The 19,551-nt window shown below is 33.1% G+C and overlaps 1 protein-coding gene across 2 annotated transcripts in view; it reads right to left on the reverse strand.

Moving 5' to 3' along the window:
* LOC150086722 (BRCA1-associated protein) overlaps nucleotides 1–19,551 on the reverse strand; it is a 141,005-nt gene that overhangs the window by 87,887 nt on the left and 33,567 nt on the right. For both annotated transcript variants that reach the window (XM_090372711.1, XM_090372712.1), the window contains 3 exons: nucleotides 17,133–17,243; nucleotides 12,771–12,849; nucleotides 9,638–9,751 (listed from right to left, as the gene is read on the reverse strand). In XM_090372711.1, the coding sequence (XP_090228837.1) occupies nucleotides 9,638–9,751; nucleotides 12,771–12,849; nucleotides 17,133–17,243 (304 nt within the window). The remainder of the gene's footprint in view (nucleotides 1–9,637; nucleotides 9,752–12,770; nucleotides 12,850–17,132; nucleotides 17,244–19,551) is intronic.

Raw genomic sequence — 19,551 nt, forward strand, 5'->3', positions numbered from 1 at the left:
AAATGTATCCATTATATTTCCTTAGAAAATAATAAAAAAAATTGCGCGTCTGCCGAGCATGTGCAGTAGATGGTTTTATGTGAAACATCCTTCGCGTTTGTTTTAGATGTTTTGATTTGTATACATTAATTGCGAAATAAGAGTTTTTGTATTGTAAATATTTTATTGATCATTCACAAATTTCCATAATTTCTGGATATATGGATATATGATAACTAAAGTAAGAGACGTATACTTGCTACTGCAACATATCTAAATGTCTCTGAAAACAGCATCAAATTGAGGTACCCGATCTTTTAGTTGAAACGACATACGCAGCTCTTCGGGGCACCTAACAATGAATGTAACAATAATGCGAGACGAAAAAAGAAATTGTTGATAAATTTTTGTATTGTTGTAGTCATATTACAGATACTTGTATTGTTGCAGTCATATGGCAGATGCTTGTACTGTTGTAGATATATGGCAAATACTTGCAATCATACTTACTGCAGTAGTAACTGCAGGAAGTATGATTGTGACGTCATACTATTCAAAAATTCTAAAAAGTTAGAACTCGAGATATTGTACTGGTCACAAAAAATGCTTCACGCGTTCTAATCATACTACTAGTGAGTGCTCCACACAGACTAGCGGTGTGAGACTGGGAAGTGCCTCTGGCAGACACCGTGGATGACGTTACTTCCATGACCAATCAGATTTACTCAGTAGGTACCCCCCACCCAAAGGATGTTTCACATCAAAAAGTTGGCAAAAGTGTGAGCCCATTGTTAAAATATTCACAGCTCACCACTAACTGCAACAATTTCTCTTCCACTCTGCTGTGTTATTAAAAAATCATTAAGCTCCCCGTTAGAGTTTAAGCTTCTGTCCTCCACTTCCCTAGAGAATTCCATATGTGTGAATGTAGACACAAAATACTCATTCAGTTTGTCAGCAATCTGAGCAGGATCATCACCAGTTGAACCAACCATCGATATCAAGTGGACAAAATCTGATTGATCCCTTTCCTTCTAGAGTTTATATAAGTAAAGAAGCCCTTGCAATTTTTCTTAGCATCCTTTGCCAAAGGTTTCTTGTAATATGCCTTCGCTTGCCTAACCTCGTTTGTGACTTGATTACAGACTAGTTTATATCTACCATAGGCTTGTGTCCCCTGATATTTATATGCATCCCATGCATTTTTCTTCTCCGCCATGAGTGTCATTAGTTCATCTGACATCTAATTAGGCCTAAACCTCGAACAGTATTTCCTAATCGGTATGAAAAGCCTAGTAACTTTCACGATTAATTCCTTGAATGCTTCCCATTTAGAATTTACTGTTGGTATAACATCATCAGTTGGTCCCACTGTAGTCGCCTTTGTGAAGGCAAAAACTCTTCTCTTTACCCCTGATAGTAGTTATATCTTTAAGTAAATCCCACATCAGTACACTGTGATCACTGCCACCTAGTGGTTCCTTTATCTGCAAATTCTTAATGCAAGAATAATCACTGCTGATAACCATATCAAGAGTATTACTCTCTCTGGTTGCCTCTCGAACATGCTGCTGCAGAAAGTATACATGATCCTGTTCTTATTCTTAGTTAACCTAACACAGTCCATGTATTCACTTGTTTCATGATGACTCCTAGCAGTCCTTGAAATCTCCAGCACCTTGCTTTCTAGGTTGCTGCTCATTCTAATAGAAGCAGTGCAAGAATCACTTTCACTTCTGCCTGCGGCTACTGTTAATCTTGCAGCTTGTGAATCTCCCCAAGCTAGCAGTTTTCCAACCCACCTAACACTCCCTTAATAGTATGAGAAAATCTTGTGTCATGCATTAAGGATTTTTATTTTCACGTTGGAAGATTTTAATGTTCATATGAACTTTTATATGAGCTGAGCTATTATTTTATATACATATATATATATACAGTCGATTCCGGTTATTTGGGACACATCGGGACTAGTGCATTTTGGCCCGATTAAGCGGCTGCCCCAATTATCCGAAGTTTCGCGTAAATAGTTAAAAATACAATGTACTCCCCCCCCTTTACAATTGGTTCACTGTTCAATCACATCACGTTACGATGACGTCACCATTGTAAAGTACCGTTCACTATACGATGTGTAATAAGCGCCGGTCATTGTGATCACGTTTGTGAATTGAATTTTAATTCTATTAAACAGCGATTGTAATTAGCGAAAATAGGAGGAATATTATCCATAGGCTATAAAAGTAAAAATATATTAAGTACAAATTTACCCTTTATTACCTTATCAATTAAAAAATTAAATGATACGTGAAATTCGGAAGAATATACGTGATAATCGGAATAATTAATACGTACTGTAATATGTACATACTAAATAAACTAGTTGACATTTCTGTTCAATGTCATTTGTGGGTAGGGGTTAATAATTAAAACAGTAAAAAGATAAGCAATCAATAACAAAGAACACTGCACACACACAAATTGCAAGTAATACAATATGCACAAGTGAGAACGGAGTAACAAATTATGAAGTATTTGCAAGTATAAGCTTCTAAATCCTAAATGTATAGGCCATGGGAAATTAAGATAACCGAGATAAGGCTAGCTTAAAGACCAGTATTGTATTAACAATAATACCTATATGTAAAAAACACCAGTATTTAAGAAAATCGAACTATTGGAAACGAATATACACTGGCACGTATAATGTTCAATTGGTCAACATGGCGAAAAACAATGGCATTAACGATGCACAAAAGATGGATTAAACCACAATAGAATGATAATACAAAAGAATAATTATATATATATATATATATAATTATATATATATATATATATATAAGTAAGCCAATTAATATTAAATTAAATATTAAGTTGAATTAAATAGTAAGTTGAATTAATATACAGTGGATTCTGGTTATTTGGGCCACCGGTTAATCGGGGCAACCGTTTATTTGGGGCAAATCTTAAAAAACAGAACCCAATCGAGAAAATAGCCAGGATTTACTTCGCTTAATTGGGAGAAAATGCCGTTTAATCGGGGCAGAAGACCGCAGCACTGAAGATTACCCTACGGTTGTCCCCAACTGTATCACATAGTTCGGTCGAATTTCTGGAGGTCACAACCATAAAACAATAAAACAATTAGCAGTCACCTGTTTATTGGGCTTTTGTATTAGTGAAATCTATCATAAACTGATAGTAAACTCTATCTTATTGAATTTGCGATAATACCGACAGCTGGAATTCTGTGGGTTATTATGGTGAAATGTGTTTACACTTCTATGGAATCTTCAATCATATAAAAAAAAATAATTATCAGGCTCTTCTCTTCATTCCTATTTTTATAATTAGGAATTATGCCTTACCTCGGACTGTACCGGCACAGTCCGAGGTAAGGCATAAAACAAATGTAAAAATAATGTAAATACACATGTAAATAAAGGAATTTAATCCACTAGTTAATACAAACCACAGAAAGTTAACACAAATTCATCGAACCAACAACAAACCACCATAATAGGCATTCGCTTGAAAATCGGGGTCTTCGGCCAATGCGCCATCAGCACACAGTGAAATGTTAATGCGACCGCGCCATAAAAATAGCCATCCATAAAAACAAATTAAAGGCGGTAAATTCCCTTTTCGACTCTACGACCTCCACTGAACACATCAAGTAAGTAGTAGTATTGCAATATAAAATACTTACCCATTGGGCTTTGTGTATTCTATCACAGTTGCTGTAGAGATTATAAAAAATTAATTTAATTCATAATTAATACTAATTTAACTAACAACAATTAAGAAGAATAATATAAGTTCAAAAAAAAAAAAAAAAAAAAGAACCTTAGAATCTAGAATTAAATAAAATAGCAAAGCTGTGATAGATACAAACAGAAACGAGTAAGTAAAAAATGCATTACATCGAATGGGCCATCAATCCACTCAAAGCCCCCGATGAAGTAGGGGATTGACATCCACGTGATGTAATACAAAAATGTATAAAAATGTATAAATAAGATTATATAGTTATAAAATAGTATTGATAATTGCCTATTGTTACAGATTTAAAATAAAAAAAAAAAAATTTTCATCAATAATTATCATGAAAATTTCTTTAGCAATACGCAATATGCTTCTAAATCCTAAATGTATAGGCCATGAGAAATTAAGATAACCAAGATAAGGCTAGCTTAAAGACCAGTATTGTATTAACAATAATACCTATATGTAAAAAACATCAGTATTTAAGAAAATCGAACTATTGGAAACATATATATATATATATATATATTAAATGTAATTTTAAAATAAAAGTTTCAATGGATGAAAAAAAGGTTTCAGATGATGAAAAAGTTTCAGTTGAAAAATTAATAAGTTAGGTATGACAGATGCACCTAAAAGTGCAAAGCAGCATTAGAGGATGCAAAAGTATATATAAGAATGTATGAATAGATATATTAGATAAAGCATGCATAGATGAAGGTGAAAATTACACAAAGTGTCAGTGACTAGAAGGGTAAGGATAGTAGAAACAGAAGTATAGTAAATTTGTAAAAGGTGAAAGAATGTTAACAGCCTAAAAGTTATGTATGATGAATTAAGAAACTTATGGGCTGAATTACAAAGCCAATAGGAGGTGAGTGAACTGTAAAGTAAAATTATTAATAATAAGGTAAAATACAAATAAAATAAAAATAAAATAAGATAAAATAAAAAGTTGTCATCAGATATGGGTAGGCAAATTTAGATAAAAGTCGAATACAGGTAAGGCAAATATACAGAATCTGATGTCAGCTGAAGTATATATTGATACATGGTCAGGTATGTCATCAAAGAATTACACCTGACCATGTATCAGGAACTGCGTTTCTATACTTGTCCATAGTAGTAGAAGAAACGTAAAGTCCAAAAAGCAAAATAATGAAATTAGCACATTCTTATACAGTGTGGACAAAGTAGTCCCAGCGCAGTGTCAATTATTAAGGTAAAAATAAGGATCAAGCTAGAATAAAATACAGTTAACTGTTTTCAGAGTGGAAAAAGATGTTTTTAAAAATATGTACAGTTTTATGTAGGATTTTACTGTTGTAAATTTGTGGAAATTAGAAGAAGAATTAAATAATTTGGAACAAGCACATGGTATAGGGTGAGATATTAAATTGAGGATAGGAAAGGGAAAAAGAAATAGTTAAATAAATAAAGACGAGGGGTTGTGAAGCCCAACCTTACAGTAAGGGCTCTGGCTTTGTAAAAAAAAAAAAAAAAAATATATATATATATATATACAAAAACGTAATTATCAGTGTATTTGTGTGTTTGGTAGGGGAGTTGAGCTATCAGGTGTAATAACCATGGAAGAATTGAGAAAACCTGTATGCTAAAAAACAAATTACCTGAAATAAATGCAATCAATATGTAAGTCGGCAGCGAAAATCGTAGGAGCCACCGCAATAAGCCAGGTCTCTGTTATATATTTATATATATTTATATATATATATATATATATATATATATATATATATATATATATATATAATGTGATGTAAAAGTTAGGCAAAAGTAATAAAAATAAATAAATATGAATATGAAGCTATCATTAGAGGCAGCAAATGCACATCCTCCACATGAAGCCTAATTATATCTGATAATTAAAATAAATGATATTTAAAATAAAAAACATCAGCCAGTAGTACGGCAAAAATGCAGAGCGAAACGAAACGCAAAATAATATAAAATAAACAAACAGGGAAGGGAAAGTAGAGATAATAAGACAAAAAGGTAGTCGATAATCCCCTGTATAATTTAGTCATTAAACCCAATTAATAAAAACGATGTAAATTTAAAATAATGCCAATTATATATAATTTAGCGGTACCCCCCTCGAAGGTACCAGTTCCAAAAGACGTGAAATATCACCAAAAAGGGGTTAAAGAAACTACAAAAATTAAAATATCAAAATAATAGACTGACCATCATGCCCCATATCGACAGAGGACCACGAGGCCAATAATGGTCACGGAATCGCTGCATTTCAATCGTCATACAAATCATCGCAAAGGCGGAAATATCGAAGAACCAAACCACCCCTCCATTCTCCGATAGATCAACCAATGCAGAGGATTTGCTTGGCGGTGGTCCTTATGCAGCAAAAAATAATCTATAGAACAGACAGCACTCTTGATCAGAGCCACACCACTGACATAATGCAAGCTTAACCAGCTTATATAATAGAAAGGAAAAGAATAGATGGCGGCACAGGCGCTGCTTATTTAGCATATCAACCCACTACTACCTCTAATTTATATAATGTGATGTAAAAGTTAGGCAAAAGTAATCAAAATAAATAAATATGAATATCACATTTTGATGATGATATTTTGATATTTTAATTTTTGTAGTTTCTTTAACCCCTTTTTGGTGATATTTCACGTCTTTTGGAACTGGTACCTTCGAGGGGGGTACCCGCTAAATTATATATAATTGGCATTATTTTAAATTTACATCGTTTTTATTAATTGGGTTTAATGACTAAATTACACAGGGGATTATCGACTACCTTTTTGTCTTATTATCTCTACTTTCCCTTCCCTGTTTGTTTATTTTATATTATTTTGCGTTTCGTTTTGCTCTGCATTTTTGCCGTACTACTGGCTGATGTTTTTTATTTTAAATATCATTTATTTTAATTATCAGATAATATATATATATATATATATATATATATTAACTGCTACTTTAGCTAAAGAGCTTAACAACGGTACAACATACAGGAAAGAGGAAACAAACAGTAAACAGACTGATTGCTATGAATAAAACTTAACTACACTAGCACTAAATTTCCATACGTGCATTGGATCCCAAAATTTCATAAGTCCCCTGTCGCATTTAGGTTTATAACTTCTTGCAGAGATAGTTATGTAAAAATACCACATAAAAAGCTAGAATCTTTGTTAAAAATTGTATTGGAAAATGTGAGTGATTCTAAGATTGTTTTAAATAATAGTATGGTATTGGATTACCTGAATACAAATTCAACAGGTATTAGACATGTCGGCACGTATGACTTTAAAAATCTTTTCACTAGTATATCACATAATTTAAAAATGGTATTCGGTGAATATTATAATACATATAATAGGATTATATCTTGTGATAAGTATTACTGGGACAATTTAATAGACTTATGTTTATTTAATTGTTATATCATCAATGGTAGTACAGTATATATATATATATACAGCATACGGGTACAGCTATGGGAGCGTGCAGTGCATGTATCGTAGCCAATCTGTATTTGCATCACTATGAAAGTAAATTTAATAAAAATACAATACTTTATAGATATGCTGATGACCTTATTGCTATTAATGAGCCTAATTTTTTACAAGAAATTTGTATTTTTTTATCCTACAGAATTGGAGCTTGAGTGTACAGATAAACAGAGTATGTTGGCAGCCACATTTCTAGATATAGATTTGGAAATTACTAATGAGAAAGTAAAAACGGAAGTATACGACAAATGTAGAGATTTTAAATTTGAGACAGTTAACCTCACGCAATGGCATTCAAACATCTCCCATAGAATTCATAGTAATATAATTTTATCGCAAGGATTAAGATTAATTAGAATATGCAATAGTCTCAAAAAGATTTTAGTTTCACTTAAAGAATTTATTAATAAGCTTAGAAAAAATGCTTTCCCTCTTAAATTTATATTTAAGCATCTGTATAGAGCTGCTTTTATTGCTATGAAATTATGGCATGAAAATATTAGCCCTCATTCTGTGGGTAGAAAGTTGGGGAAATACTAATGAGATGTCTTCCTTTTAGCTTATGTATATATAAGTACATATTAGGCACTTCCCACAGAATTGTTGATCTATGTCTTACACTCTGAAAAAGTTGTACCCACAGTTGTTCTATGGGAAGGAATTAATTTTTATTTTATATTTTGCATTGATATTTAGAATTAATTTCTAGTTTAAGTTTCTTTTTCACCATTGGTTTCTGTTGCTTATGTTTCATTTCATGTCTGGTTTATGTAGCTACTTTTTTTTTTTTTTTTTTTCGGCATTTCATTTTGGTTCAGAGGTTGCTGTTGTCCACATTTTTAATTGGAGGATGCATGATCCATAATCTAATTTGACAGTAGAGGGAGCTTTGAAATTTCTTTCATTTCCTGCAGCAGCCTCGGTCTATCCATGTTTTTGTAAGCTCTGATGCATTGGTAAAGATTGCTTTGTTCTTTAAGATGGTCTTGCGGTGCTTGATACAGGCAATTTCAATTATTATGTCTTTTAATTTTAACCTTAACTCTAAATATAATGCATTAAATTTAATTATACTTGTACATGCTTCTTTACCCAATATTCATTAGGTAAAGAAGCATGTACAAATATAATTAAATATTCCCCGTTCCTGGTAAGGGACAGGGCTTTATACCCCCGGTAATTTTCTGAAGTAGGTTGCAGTTTTTGCCTTTATCTATATACTATCTAACTCTTATATGTTGCAGTTTTTGCCTTTATCTATATACTATCTAACTCTTATATCATATGCCTCAAAATCTATTAGAGCAATTCAAGGGAGATTGAGGTGTTATTTCTATCCTTGTAGTCTATTCCTTTTGCCTAGTTTTTGGTCTATGCCTTTGCTTTGCTTTTCACCTGTGCATTTTGCTTAAGAAACTGAAACACTTGTGTATATATATTTTAATAATGTTTATGTTTTTGGCTATCTGTAGGGCTAGCAGTTATTTTTGCTAGTCTGCCATTATTTTTCATATAACGTAATTTCAGATAACTTATAATAATATGTCCTTCTTATATAAACTCAAAAATTGCTACTTTGCTTAAGCTAGTTTAAACTTAATGCTATTATTTATACTATATTTAGTATATCATAGTATGGTTAGGCTGGCATATAACTAGCAGAAACAGATAGCTATGTTGTTATTGATGGCATATATTGAGAGGCACTAGCCTCATGATGACGTACCTTTCAATGTAAGCCTAATTCATTAATAACTGTTAAAATTTGGTAATTTTCTGTATTTTGATATTTTAGATTTTGAAATTACTGGATTTTGTTTGATTTCGCTATATATAGAGACTGATAGGGTCCTTTGTAGGTTACGGTTATTCACCTCCATTTTAAGCTATATCTATTGAATTTAATAAATTTTTGTGTGTGTATATATATATATATATATATGTGAAATCTGAATTGCTGCAGAAATTAACTTGCTTCAATATGCTAAGCAAATCCTCTTGAACTCTAATATATATAAAATCATAGGGAAACCATAGGAATGAACACAGATCCTAACTTGAATTTTATCCTATTCATCTTCTGCTAAACCTCTAGCTTTTGTTGCTGTTATGGGGCTATTGCAATCTCACACTCTATAAAATCAGGCTAACAACAAAAACTTGAAGTTATACTGGGGGTGCTTCACTTCTATTTAAATTATGCACACTTCAATCTGACAATGAATGGAAATAAAAGACTTGGTCAATGTAAGTAATTTACTTCTCTCCATAGATTTTTATATGAACTTGAAAAAGACTTAACTGCTATATTTAAAACTCTAATAAAAAGTGATCTGCTTAACATTTAACTTGTTAAAATTCTAAGGATCAAAAAAAATTACCTCTGATTCTTTTATAGTTTCTACTTTTGCTACAAAAACTAAATGACATACTTCTGGCTCAATGGTATTAAATCTAACACCATTAAAACTTTTGTAAAATTCATCTGCTGTTTGCTGAAAAAAAAAAAAAAAAAAAAAGAAGTTAATTGCAAATGTACACTTCTTTTGTATATAAGATAGAAATAATGAAATAATTATTATCAATTCCTTATTATCATGATGTATGTAATGAATTACAGTGAGAAGTGAGCCACAAAACTAACTTTCATTGGCTTCAATGAGTGAACAACCATAACAATATTTTTGGGAGAGCACAACTCGAAGTGTGAAGGATAATGAAAATCATAACTCATGCCCAAGACATTATCCACTATACAGCTTTACTAAAGCAATATAAAAAATTAATATACCTAATAATGTTTTTTTTTTTTTTTGGTAGTTATTGGCGCATCGGCTTCTGTGGCTATAATGCATCTCCCAAGGTTTTTTCAGTACTTTGATCCAAGCTCGAGGTGGGATTCGAACCCGCGACCTTTGGGTTGCCAGGTAGGCACTTTGTCCACCCGGCTAGCCCGGTCGGCACCTAATAATGTATGAAATATGTTGAAAGGATGCATTTTTCATTGTTAACAAGTGAACGTGAAACAACTTTACAATAAAGTATTTATCTTTTTAGAGGTTGCATGGTGTGTTGATTTAAATGAATGAAAATATTAAAAGTAAATATTAAAAAATTATAATGAAAAAGGATAAATTTTTAAAAAATTTTCCCTAACAATATCTGGACATCCCTATTAATGACTTTATTCATTTTCCTGATCATTCTCGCAATTGGTCCAAATCTACACATTGTTTGGGTGTTCCATGCAGAATTAAAGGTTTGTAGACAATCGCAGGGATTCACAAACAAGTAGAAGGCACAGCAAGAGTGCACTCATGCAGTTTCAAAGAGGCTTAATCATGAGATGCCACATTCACAATTTGTCAATGCATGCAACAGCCATACATATGAAACACACAAATGTCAATCATAGCTGATGTAATAGTTAAATGTTTAATATAAATGGAGAACTTTTAATATTTGTTGTTTTCACTTCTCCACTTATATCTTAATTGTAAATAGTAGACAGTAGCTGGTTAGAGCAGTACTAGTTTTTCTTTGCCAATTCGAATAAGCTATGTGGCCTTTGATGTAAATAGATATTTAAATCATGTGATCAGTGTAATATCAGCCATCTCTAATCTTGACAGTTTCTTGGAATCATTTTATTAATTACTGTTCACCCAATCCACACAATTTGTTTCTAAATAAATATATAGATACACACTGAATGGAGAGAAATCATGGGATACCTACCTAATAACAGGTAGGCCCACCTTTTGCCCAGATAAGAGCAGTCACACTGTGAGGCATTGACTCCACTAATTTACAAAAGCCTTCCACAAGTATTTGTATTCATGCTTGCTGCAGCGCTGTCCATAATTTCATCACATTCCTGGGTGGAAGATCCACAGCATCCCAAAGATGCTCCACAGGGTTCATGTCCAATGAACGGGGAGGCCATTCCATGGCAGAAAATCTGCAGAATGCTCTTCGAACCACGTTCTAGTCACCTCTGTGGGAAGGTGCACTGTCCTGCTGGAAGAGTCCACTGCCCTGTGGGTGCAAGATGACAATGAAGGGATGCATATGGTCTGCAAGGATGGACACGTAATCTGGACCATTCAGAGATGCATCTAGACATACCAGGTCCCAACGTGTACCAGTTGAATACACCCCAGACCACTACTAACCATCCTTCAAGGAACTGAACAGTTCCTTGTTGACATGATGGGTGCATAGCTTCGTGTGGTTTCCACCAGATATGCACCCCCCTGTCCACTCAAAATAACTGGAAACAGGACTCACTGGACCAGGAGACCTGTCTCCAATCATCCAAGGTCCAGTGCCGATATTCTTTCACCCAGTTGAGGTGTAGTCTTGTGTTGTGGTGTTAGCAATGGGACTCTGGTGAGTCGGCAGCTCCTATAACCTATTGAGGCTAATGATTGCCTGATTGTCTTGGTGGAGACGTTTCTGGCACTTCCCTCGTTGAAGTCGGTGGTATTTGTGCCACTGTTACTCTCCGGTTGGCTGAAACAATGCAATACAGACATTGACAGTCACGTTCACTCACCACCTTTCTCTGCCCACATTGCTGTCACGATGAGATGTTATTTCAGAAATGGCATATTCCCAATACACTCTTGATACTGTAGAATGGGGATAATGCAAATTCTGTACCACATCTGCGATAGAGTGACCCATGCGTCAGGCACCCACTATCATCCCTCTTTCAAAGTCTGTTAACTCACGACGTTTATCCATACTGATATCGAATCACCATTTATGTGAATGCAGTGTACCTACATACCTGCCAAGCGGTGGGTTTGTCCACTAGCGAGAGTGGTGACGGCGTTGCATTGCCCAGAAACCGAGTATCCCATGAATTCTGTCCTTTCAGTGTTTGTAACATATGGTTTCTTGTAACTAGTGTTTTTTCATAATTCATTTAATTTTCTTTGATTCATAAATTTTAATTTTAAATTTTAAAATTTTTAATTTTTCCTCATAATTCACACAATTGCTTTAATTTAAAAATAGTGAAGCATTTATATAACTAGTTCTTACAATCACCTTATTTTTCCTTCCTCTAGACTTGAAAATGATATCCATAAGGATTTCAAAATATCATCAAAATTGGCCTCTAAATAGTTGGGTTACTGGAAAATTTTCTTTCCAGCTTGTTTCAATAAACTTGATCATTTTTTCTTTCAAAATTTACACAGAATATGGTGTTGTTTAATCTCTTATTAGAATTAATCCTTTCTTCTGTTTACACTGAAACTCTTTACTTGCTTTTCTTTGAATAAAAGTGGTGCTGACAAAACAGATTTAATTAGTTAAACATACTAAACATGACAAGCTTAGAAATGCTTTAAAAACTCCAGTGCCTTAAATGTAAAAAGAAATTAAGTAAAACACGTGAAGGCCAACAAAAAGATCATAGCAGTTTACGTTTATACTGTTTAATGTGACTTTTGGATAGCAAAAATATAATTTTTATTGCAAAGTAAAATTGAAAAGTCATACCTGATTTCTAAATTTCATTAAAACCATATACTGATTAGGTTTAGCATCTCGAATGATTCTCATATGTTCTATATCCTCACTGAAAAATTAAAGTGAATATATATATTTTTTCCAATTGCTTTATTTACACTAATCCTCATATGCTCTATATCTTCACTGAAAAACTAACACAAATATATATTTTTTTCAATTTAGAGTAGGACCCACTTCTTTATTCTGTATTGTCACAGATAACATAGGTAAATAGAATTCAATACTCATTTTCCAATTCTAATAACTGGAGCTAACATAGCAGAAGGCAAAAAACAAAATAATGTGATTATCTATAATAGTTGTGTACAACTTAAGGCACTATTCTGTCAGATGCATAGGGTTCATTAAAAAAAAAAAAGTGAGTAAGTTATAACCATGATTTAATGCAATAGGCTGTTATGCAGGACATGCATTATATAAAGTAATTTTTATTACAGAAATGATTTGGCACTAACCACAGATTTCAATACAACAGTATGTGGTAGTACAGTCTGGTGGTGCTAATGGAATGGCCCTGAAATTTCCCACAAATCTACCTGCCATGATGCACTATACTAAAGTATAAAGTGATCCACTAAGATGAAACAAAAATCTGCAAGCAAACACAATGCACTGCAATACTCTGAACAGATATCCCACTGAAGAATATAGAAAAATAGTTTCTACAAACAAAAGGAAAACATTTAATTCAGTCATCTAGCATACTCCTAACAAAATGGACAAAGGTGAACAACGGCTGGCGTAAAGTCTGGAAATTATTAGTTATTGACATCAGCAGTTATCAAGTAATTATCAACACCATTCAATTCCATTACTCAAACGAAATCAGCACTGGCTGGTTTATATTATCCTATCTAACAATCTTTCTGTTTGTAATATGGCACAACGACATAAGTCAGAATAGTTTACAACTAATCATTTGACAATTGATATTATTATCATAAACTATATTTAATAGTTATTTGTGCTCGAAACACAGTTGCCTCCTCAAATGTGCATGCTACCGTAATTGTATGCTGACCAATTTGGCTGTTTTTCTTAAAACAAGAAAAACATAGTCAACCAAACAGAAAAACAAGACAACAAAAAATGAATAATTGCATGCTGTTCTTCAGTGGTATATGTTAAAAAAATATCTTTCCTCTTGCAATGTGTGCAAGGGGTCAGATATTTTTGTGCAAAGAGCAACGCGTCAGAAGAATTTTTCAAAAAAATGGTTTCTCATTAGAACAGGCATTCCCTTACTTTTTAACATACTTTCCTAGGCTCAACAAGTCTTGGAATTTTATATTAAATACTGCTGTAAATTTCTAATACAATAATGAGGCATTGACTTTTGTAGTATGGCATGCAGTGCTTGAATCAAGGATTTTACTTTCTATGTATCTGCCATTATTGCCCATTTGTTAGTCCAATCAGTGCACTGCCACAATTTCCAGAACTTCAGCAAATTATATATGGATAATCAGATTATATATGTATTAAAAAAAAAAAAAAAAAAAATTTCTATTTTATCAATTTTAATGAAAGCTGGAATGGCTTTAACAATGTTCTTAAGAGAACCAAATTTAAAATTTCATTAAAATCCTTTCAGTGGGAGTTGAACTGCTACACATGGACAGAAAAAAAAAAAAAAAACAGGTACTTTACATATTTGCAAATTATCCTAAAAAATTAAGAAAAAAAAATCATATCTTTAATGCTCAGTTTACATATTCAAAAAAATTGTACATTGCTTTTAACTGTCACTCAAGATATACAATTATATAGATGTTTATGCTTGCTTTATTAAAAATTGTCAACAATTCCTAGAATATTTCCTTTTATTTCAAAAGACTTGCACACAACTTAACAGCACTCCATTGCAACTAATTATAGTTAGCTTAGAATGGACAGTTTGGAATTGCACAAAACTTTTTCTTTCTTCTTCTTCTGTTTACTGTTTATCAATACCTGCTATCAAAATGTGTTTACAATATGCTAACAGAATTGGTATGGCTATACCTCCACCTTATGCTGGTACACTATGCAAATTGGATTTGAGCATAATCATTCAAGAAGTGAAAGAGTACCAATAAATGAGGTAATTTTGAAACTGCAGGCACTTAAATTTCATAAGCTACTTGGTTGAGATGAAGACACATTTAAAGCTTCTGAAGGGTGGCTCTGGAGATGGAAGGCTTGTCATGGATATCCTAGGTTGGTCTGGTAGGTAGGCAAATCTGCATTTGGCGACATTACAGCAGTAGCACAAATGTTTTCTGAATTTCTGCTTAACTTGAGTCAAGATGGCGAATTCACAGATGGAACAGTTATACAACTGTGATGAAACAATGCTGTACTATAAACTTCTCCCTGACAAGTCACTGGATATTAAAAAGGCACCCAACAAAGTTGGCTTGAAAACTAACAAAGAGAGAATTACTGTGCACAAACAAGACTGGAAATAACAAGCTGAAGCCACTGTTGTGCATCAGTAAAAGTCAAAGTCCCTGGCATTTTAAGCATACCAACATGAAATCACTACCAGTGAATTTATAAAAAATAGCTCCAACACTTGAATGAGTGATATTTTTGCTTCATGGTTTGAAAGTGAGTTTGTATCATTGGTGAGACAACACTTGCTTTCCAAAAAAGCTTTAAGAAAAGGCTCTGTTACTGTTGGATTACTACCTGGCTCATCCTTTTGACTAATGTCCTGAAATTGAAAGACAGCAAGATCGGGGCATTATTTGAGCCTTCAAAGCCTACTATGCGGTGAGCTACTTGATGGTGTTGTAAACTCAGAAATTCAAGTTCCGGAATTTCTGAAAACATTAACACTGAAAGATGTTGCATACAATATTGCATTAGTGTGGGAGAAAGTAAACTCAACAGCAATTAAAACTGCTGGAAAAAACATATTGGAAGAGATGAGATAACTAAATAATAACATCAAATTAGCAGCATTTTCAAAACAAGAAGCAAAGGCTGCTTGTAACGTACTTGGTGGCAGTGCTGAAGTGAATGACCTGTCTGTTTGGATTAAGGTGACTGTGGAAACTCCACATCCACCTTAATCCAAACCATTTGTGACCTAAGCGAGGAAGAAATCATAACCTGAATTCTGTGAAGAGTGAGAAGACAATTGACAAATGGAAGGCCAATGACATAGAGCGCGACTCAGACGATGACTCATGTAAGAAAAATGAACAGAAATTAACAAAGTGCTTAAAAATATTAATGAGGTGAGGGTGTGGTCAGAACATCAGAGTGACAGTGAACATCTCCAGTTATTGCATCTGACCACTATTAAGAATTATGTACTGAAAAAAAAGAAAAAAAAAATTGTCATTAGTTCTGGCAAACTAAATTACACGACTATTTCAGAAAAAATGTATAAAATGTAAGTCCATAACAGAATTTTGTATTAGTAGAATGTTTGTTGTTTTTTTATTTGGTTTTTAAGAGCATTAGCAACTAAGGCCATATTGCTCCAGGATATGTGGTGGTCATTCCCTGACCTTTCCGCATCCTCCATATTTGGTGGCGACGGGCTCGAACCCCGGTCTAATCAAGAAGCGTATGCTACGCACTGCTGCTCCTTCTCACCTGGCTATGGAGGCGGCAAAACTTTAGTAGAATGTAAAGGGAATGATATAATCTTTAATCCTTTGTCTTTTAGTCTGTATACTCATAAAACATTGGTAAAAAAAGTATTTATTTATTAAGTAAAGTGAATTTATGTTAAAAAAAAAAAAAAAAAAACGGGAAAAAAAATGGTAAAATTTTTTTGGCTATAACGCACTTTGCTTATAATGCGGGTATTAAAGTTGTCACCCAACACCCGCGTTATATTGAAGTTGCACTGTATTTCGATTTTTAAAATTGTTTTATTTTAACTATTTTACTTTTTTAAATTTTTTAATTAAAATATTTTAAATAAGTCAAAGACAACACAATTTTATTTATTTATTTAACAAATTTATTACATATATAGCCAAATATGTTTTTATATTTGCATAAATATCCTGAACATCAAACTTGGGTGATAACTAACTAAACATCATGGATAAGATTCTAGAAAACTGAATGGACTTGAACTATTCTGCAACATTTGAAATTTAGTACTATTCAGTATTATAGAAGTTATTTTTCTTACTTATTTGAAGATTTTTTTTTTTTTTTTTTTTCAATATTGTAAACACAAATGACTACTGTTCATAGTATATCTATAAAATTGGGAGATTCTTCTAACACTCAATTACAATGTACATAATTTCATCACAGAATAGGAAACAGATATCACAAAGAAAAGAAGCAAAAAATAAATAAAATTATAAAACTTACTTGACTGGAGCAGTAAATTGCAGCAAATCATGAGTGGTCATAGCACCTGGAACAGCCAAAATACAAACCATTTCACTTCTTTCTGCTTCTTCTGCAAGGGGTGTTCTCTGACTAAAATATATTAGGAACCATTTAGAATTCTGAATATATATCCCTGAACCAATATTCAAAGAGAACAAAAAAATACTTGTATATCTTACAAATTAATATCACATGTACTTTCTGTTTATCTTAAATACACAAAGCTAAGTATTTAAATCTAAATACCTGTATGCTTTAACAGGACTTTCAATAAGTTTTTATTATCTATTCTTCATATTCAAATGTTAGCAATGAAGTTGTAGAACATAAAACAGAGTTACATTCCTGGGATCTATCAGAAACTCCCCCCCTAAGATTTTGCCTGTGGATAAAATGGGAAGAAATAGGATAGCTTCATTTTACTGTGTAAATAATACAGTAGCTAAAGGTTATATGATATACAAAATATTTAATAATAAAGAAAATACAAACATCTGAGATGATACCATATCACAAAAAATTAATGAAAAGGGAAAATAATATTGCATATTTATTGTCATCATCACTATCAACAAGATTTTAAATAAATTTCACATATTGTCATGTGGTCTTAATACAGTTACAGAAAAATAAACAAAACCCACTAAGGAAAAGCAAAATTGAACCGACTCAATTTAAAATCATACCTTTAAATTTTTCTTTACACCTTTAAATTTTCTAGGCTCAGATCAATGTAGTCAATAAGTAGATGCAATTAGTAACAGAAAAGAAAGTAGCATGGAATGAATATAAATTACCAAGAAACACTGACACTCTGGCAAGTCTAAATTAATCTATAATAAAGTTACTTAGGGTAAGACATGCTAAAGCAGACCATGAAAAGACTGACAAAGATGTCCACAAAAATGGGATAAACAGTGCTGGCCCACTGGTGACTCTAAAGCAGTTGGATGGTAGAAAATAGAGAAGACTATTCTTCTCTATTGGGGAAATGTTACTTGTTCAAAGCAAAACTTGTAAAGGTTTTCACAATATGAGATGTTATGTAATGATGCCATACACAACTTCGGTTGGTTCAACTGTGTAAGGACATAGTAGCAGTAGTAGAGGCATGTGATGCAAGAAAGCAAGCTTTTGTACCATTAGCAAAAAAAAAAAAAAACCCAATTTCACATAGTCATTCCCTCTAAAAGTCTGTCCAGTTTCGCCTTCAATTTATTTAAACTATCAACTTCCACGAAAAATGGAAGTTTGTTCTAGCAATCGACTATCCGCTGGCTAAGGCAAATTTCTGCACGTGTATTCTACAACTGTCTTTTCTCAATATGGATTTATGCCCTCTCAGGTTCATAATCTGAACAAGAGGAAGAATACCATCAGAATTGAGCTTGCTCAACCCATTCAAAGCCTTATACACTTCAATCAGATCACCTCACAGGTGCCTAGTCTCCAGCTGCTGCAATTTATAGAACTTAAGCCTTTCTTGGTAAGAGGACCCCTTCATTTCCGCTCACCAATCTTGTTGCCCCTCTCTGTACTCACTCGAGAAACTCTACATCCCTCCTAAAATGAGACCTCCAGACCTGTACTCAGTACTCAAGGTGTGGCCTGACCATTGCCTTATACAAAAGGATAATCACCTTTTCCCTACTAGCAAAATTCCTGTATATTATTGACAACACTCCATGACCTGCGGCACTGCTCAGAAAACTTCATATCTGACTGCACAATTACTTCCAGGTCTTTTTCATTTTATACCATCCTAAGTTGTTTCTCTGGGGTTACTTCTACCTATATGCAGTACTTGGTATTTGTCAATGTTAAACTTCAGTTGTCACTTCTCTGCCCATCTGCACAACTTTTCTAGATCCTGTTGCAGTAGCACACTCCTATTACTGTCATTAACAACCCTGGCAACCTTGGTATCATCTGCAAACTTCAACATTAATCCTAATATACCTTCATCAATATCATTGATAAATATACAAAACAACAGTGGGCCCAACACCAAACCCTGGGGGAATCCACTAATAACATTAGTCCATGAAGAGTAGCATCCACTGATTACCACTCTGTCTTCTCCTACTCAACCACCCTTTTATTAAATGTAGCAACTTGCCCTTAATACCATACCGCTCCAATTTGCACAGTAATCTTCCATGTGCAACATAATCAAAAGCTTTTCTGAAATTCAAGTAAATGATATCAAAATTATTTTTTGCATCCAGTTCCTTTGTAACCACATCATATTATCCAATCAAATTTGTAAGACAAGGATTCCCTTAACAAACCCATGCTGTGTCTGAATTATTACTGCAGTCATGTCTAGATGATCCTGCAATGTTTCTCTAACCACTGACTCCATTATTTTCCTCAGAACAGAAGTTAAACTATCAGA

The sequence above is a fragment of the Mastigoproctus giganteus genome, chromosome 4, assembly GCF_048544385.1.
Source record: "Mastigoproctus giganteus isolate SK-2022 chromosome 4, ASM4854438v1, whole genome shotgun sequence".
Classification (NCBI taxonomy): domain Eukaryota; kingdom Metazoa; phylum Arthropoda; class Arachnida; order Uropygi; family Thelyphonidae; genus Mastigoproctus; species Mastigoproctus giganteus.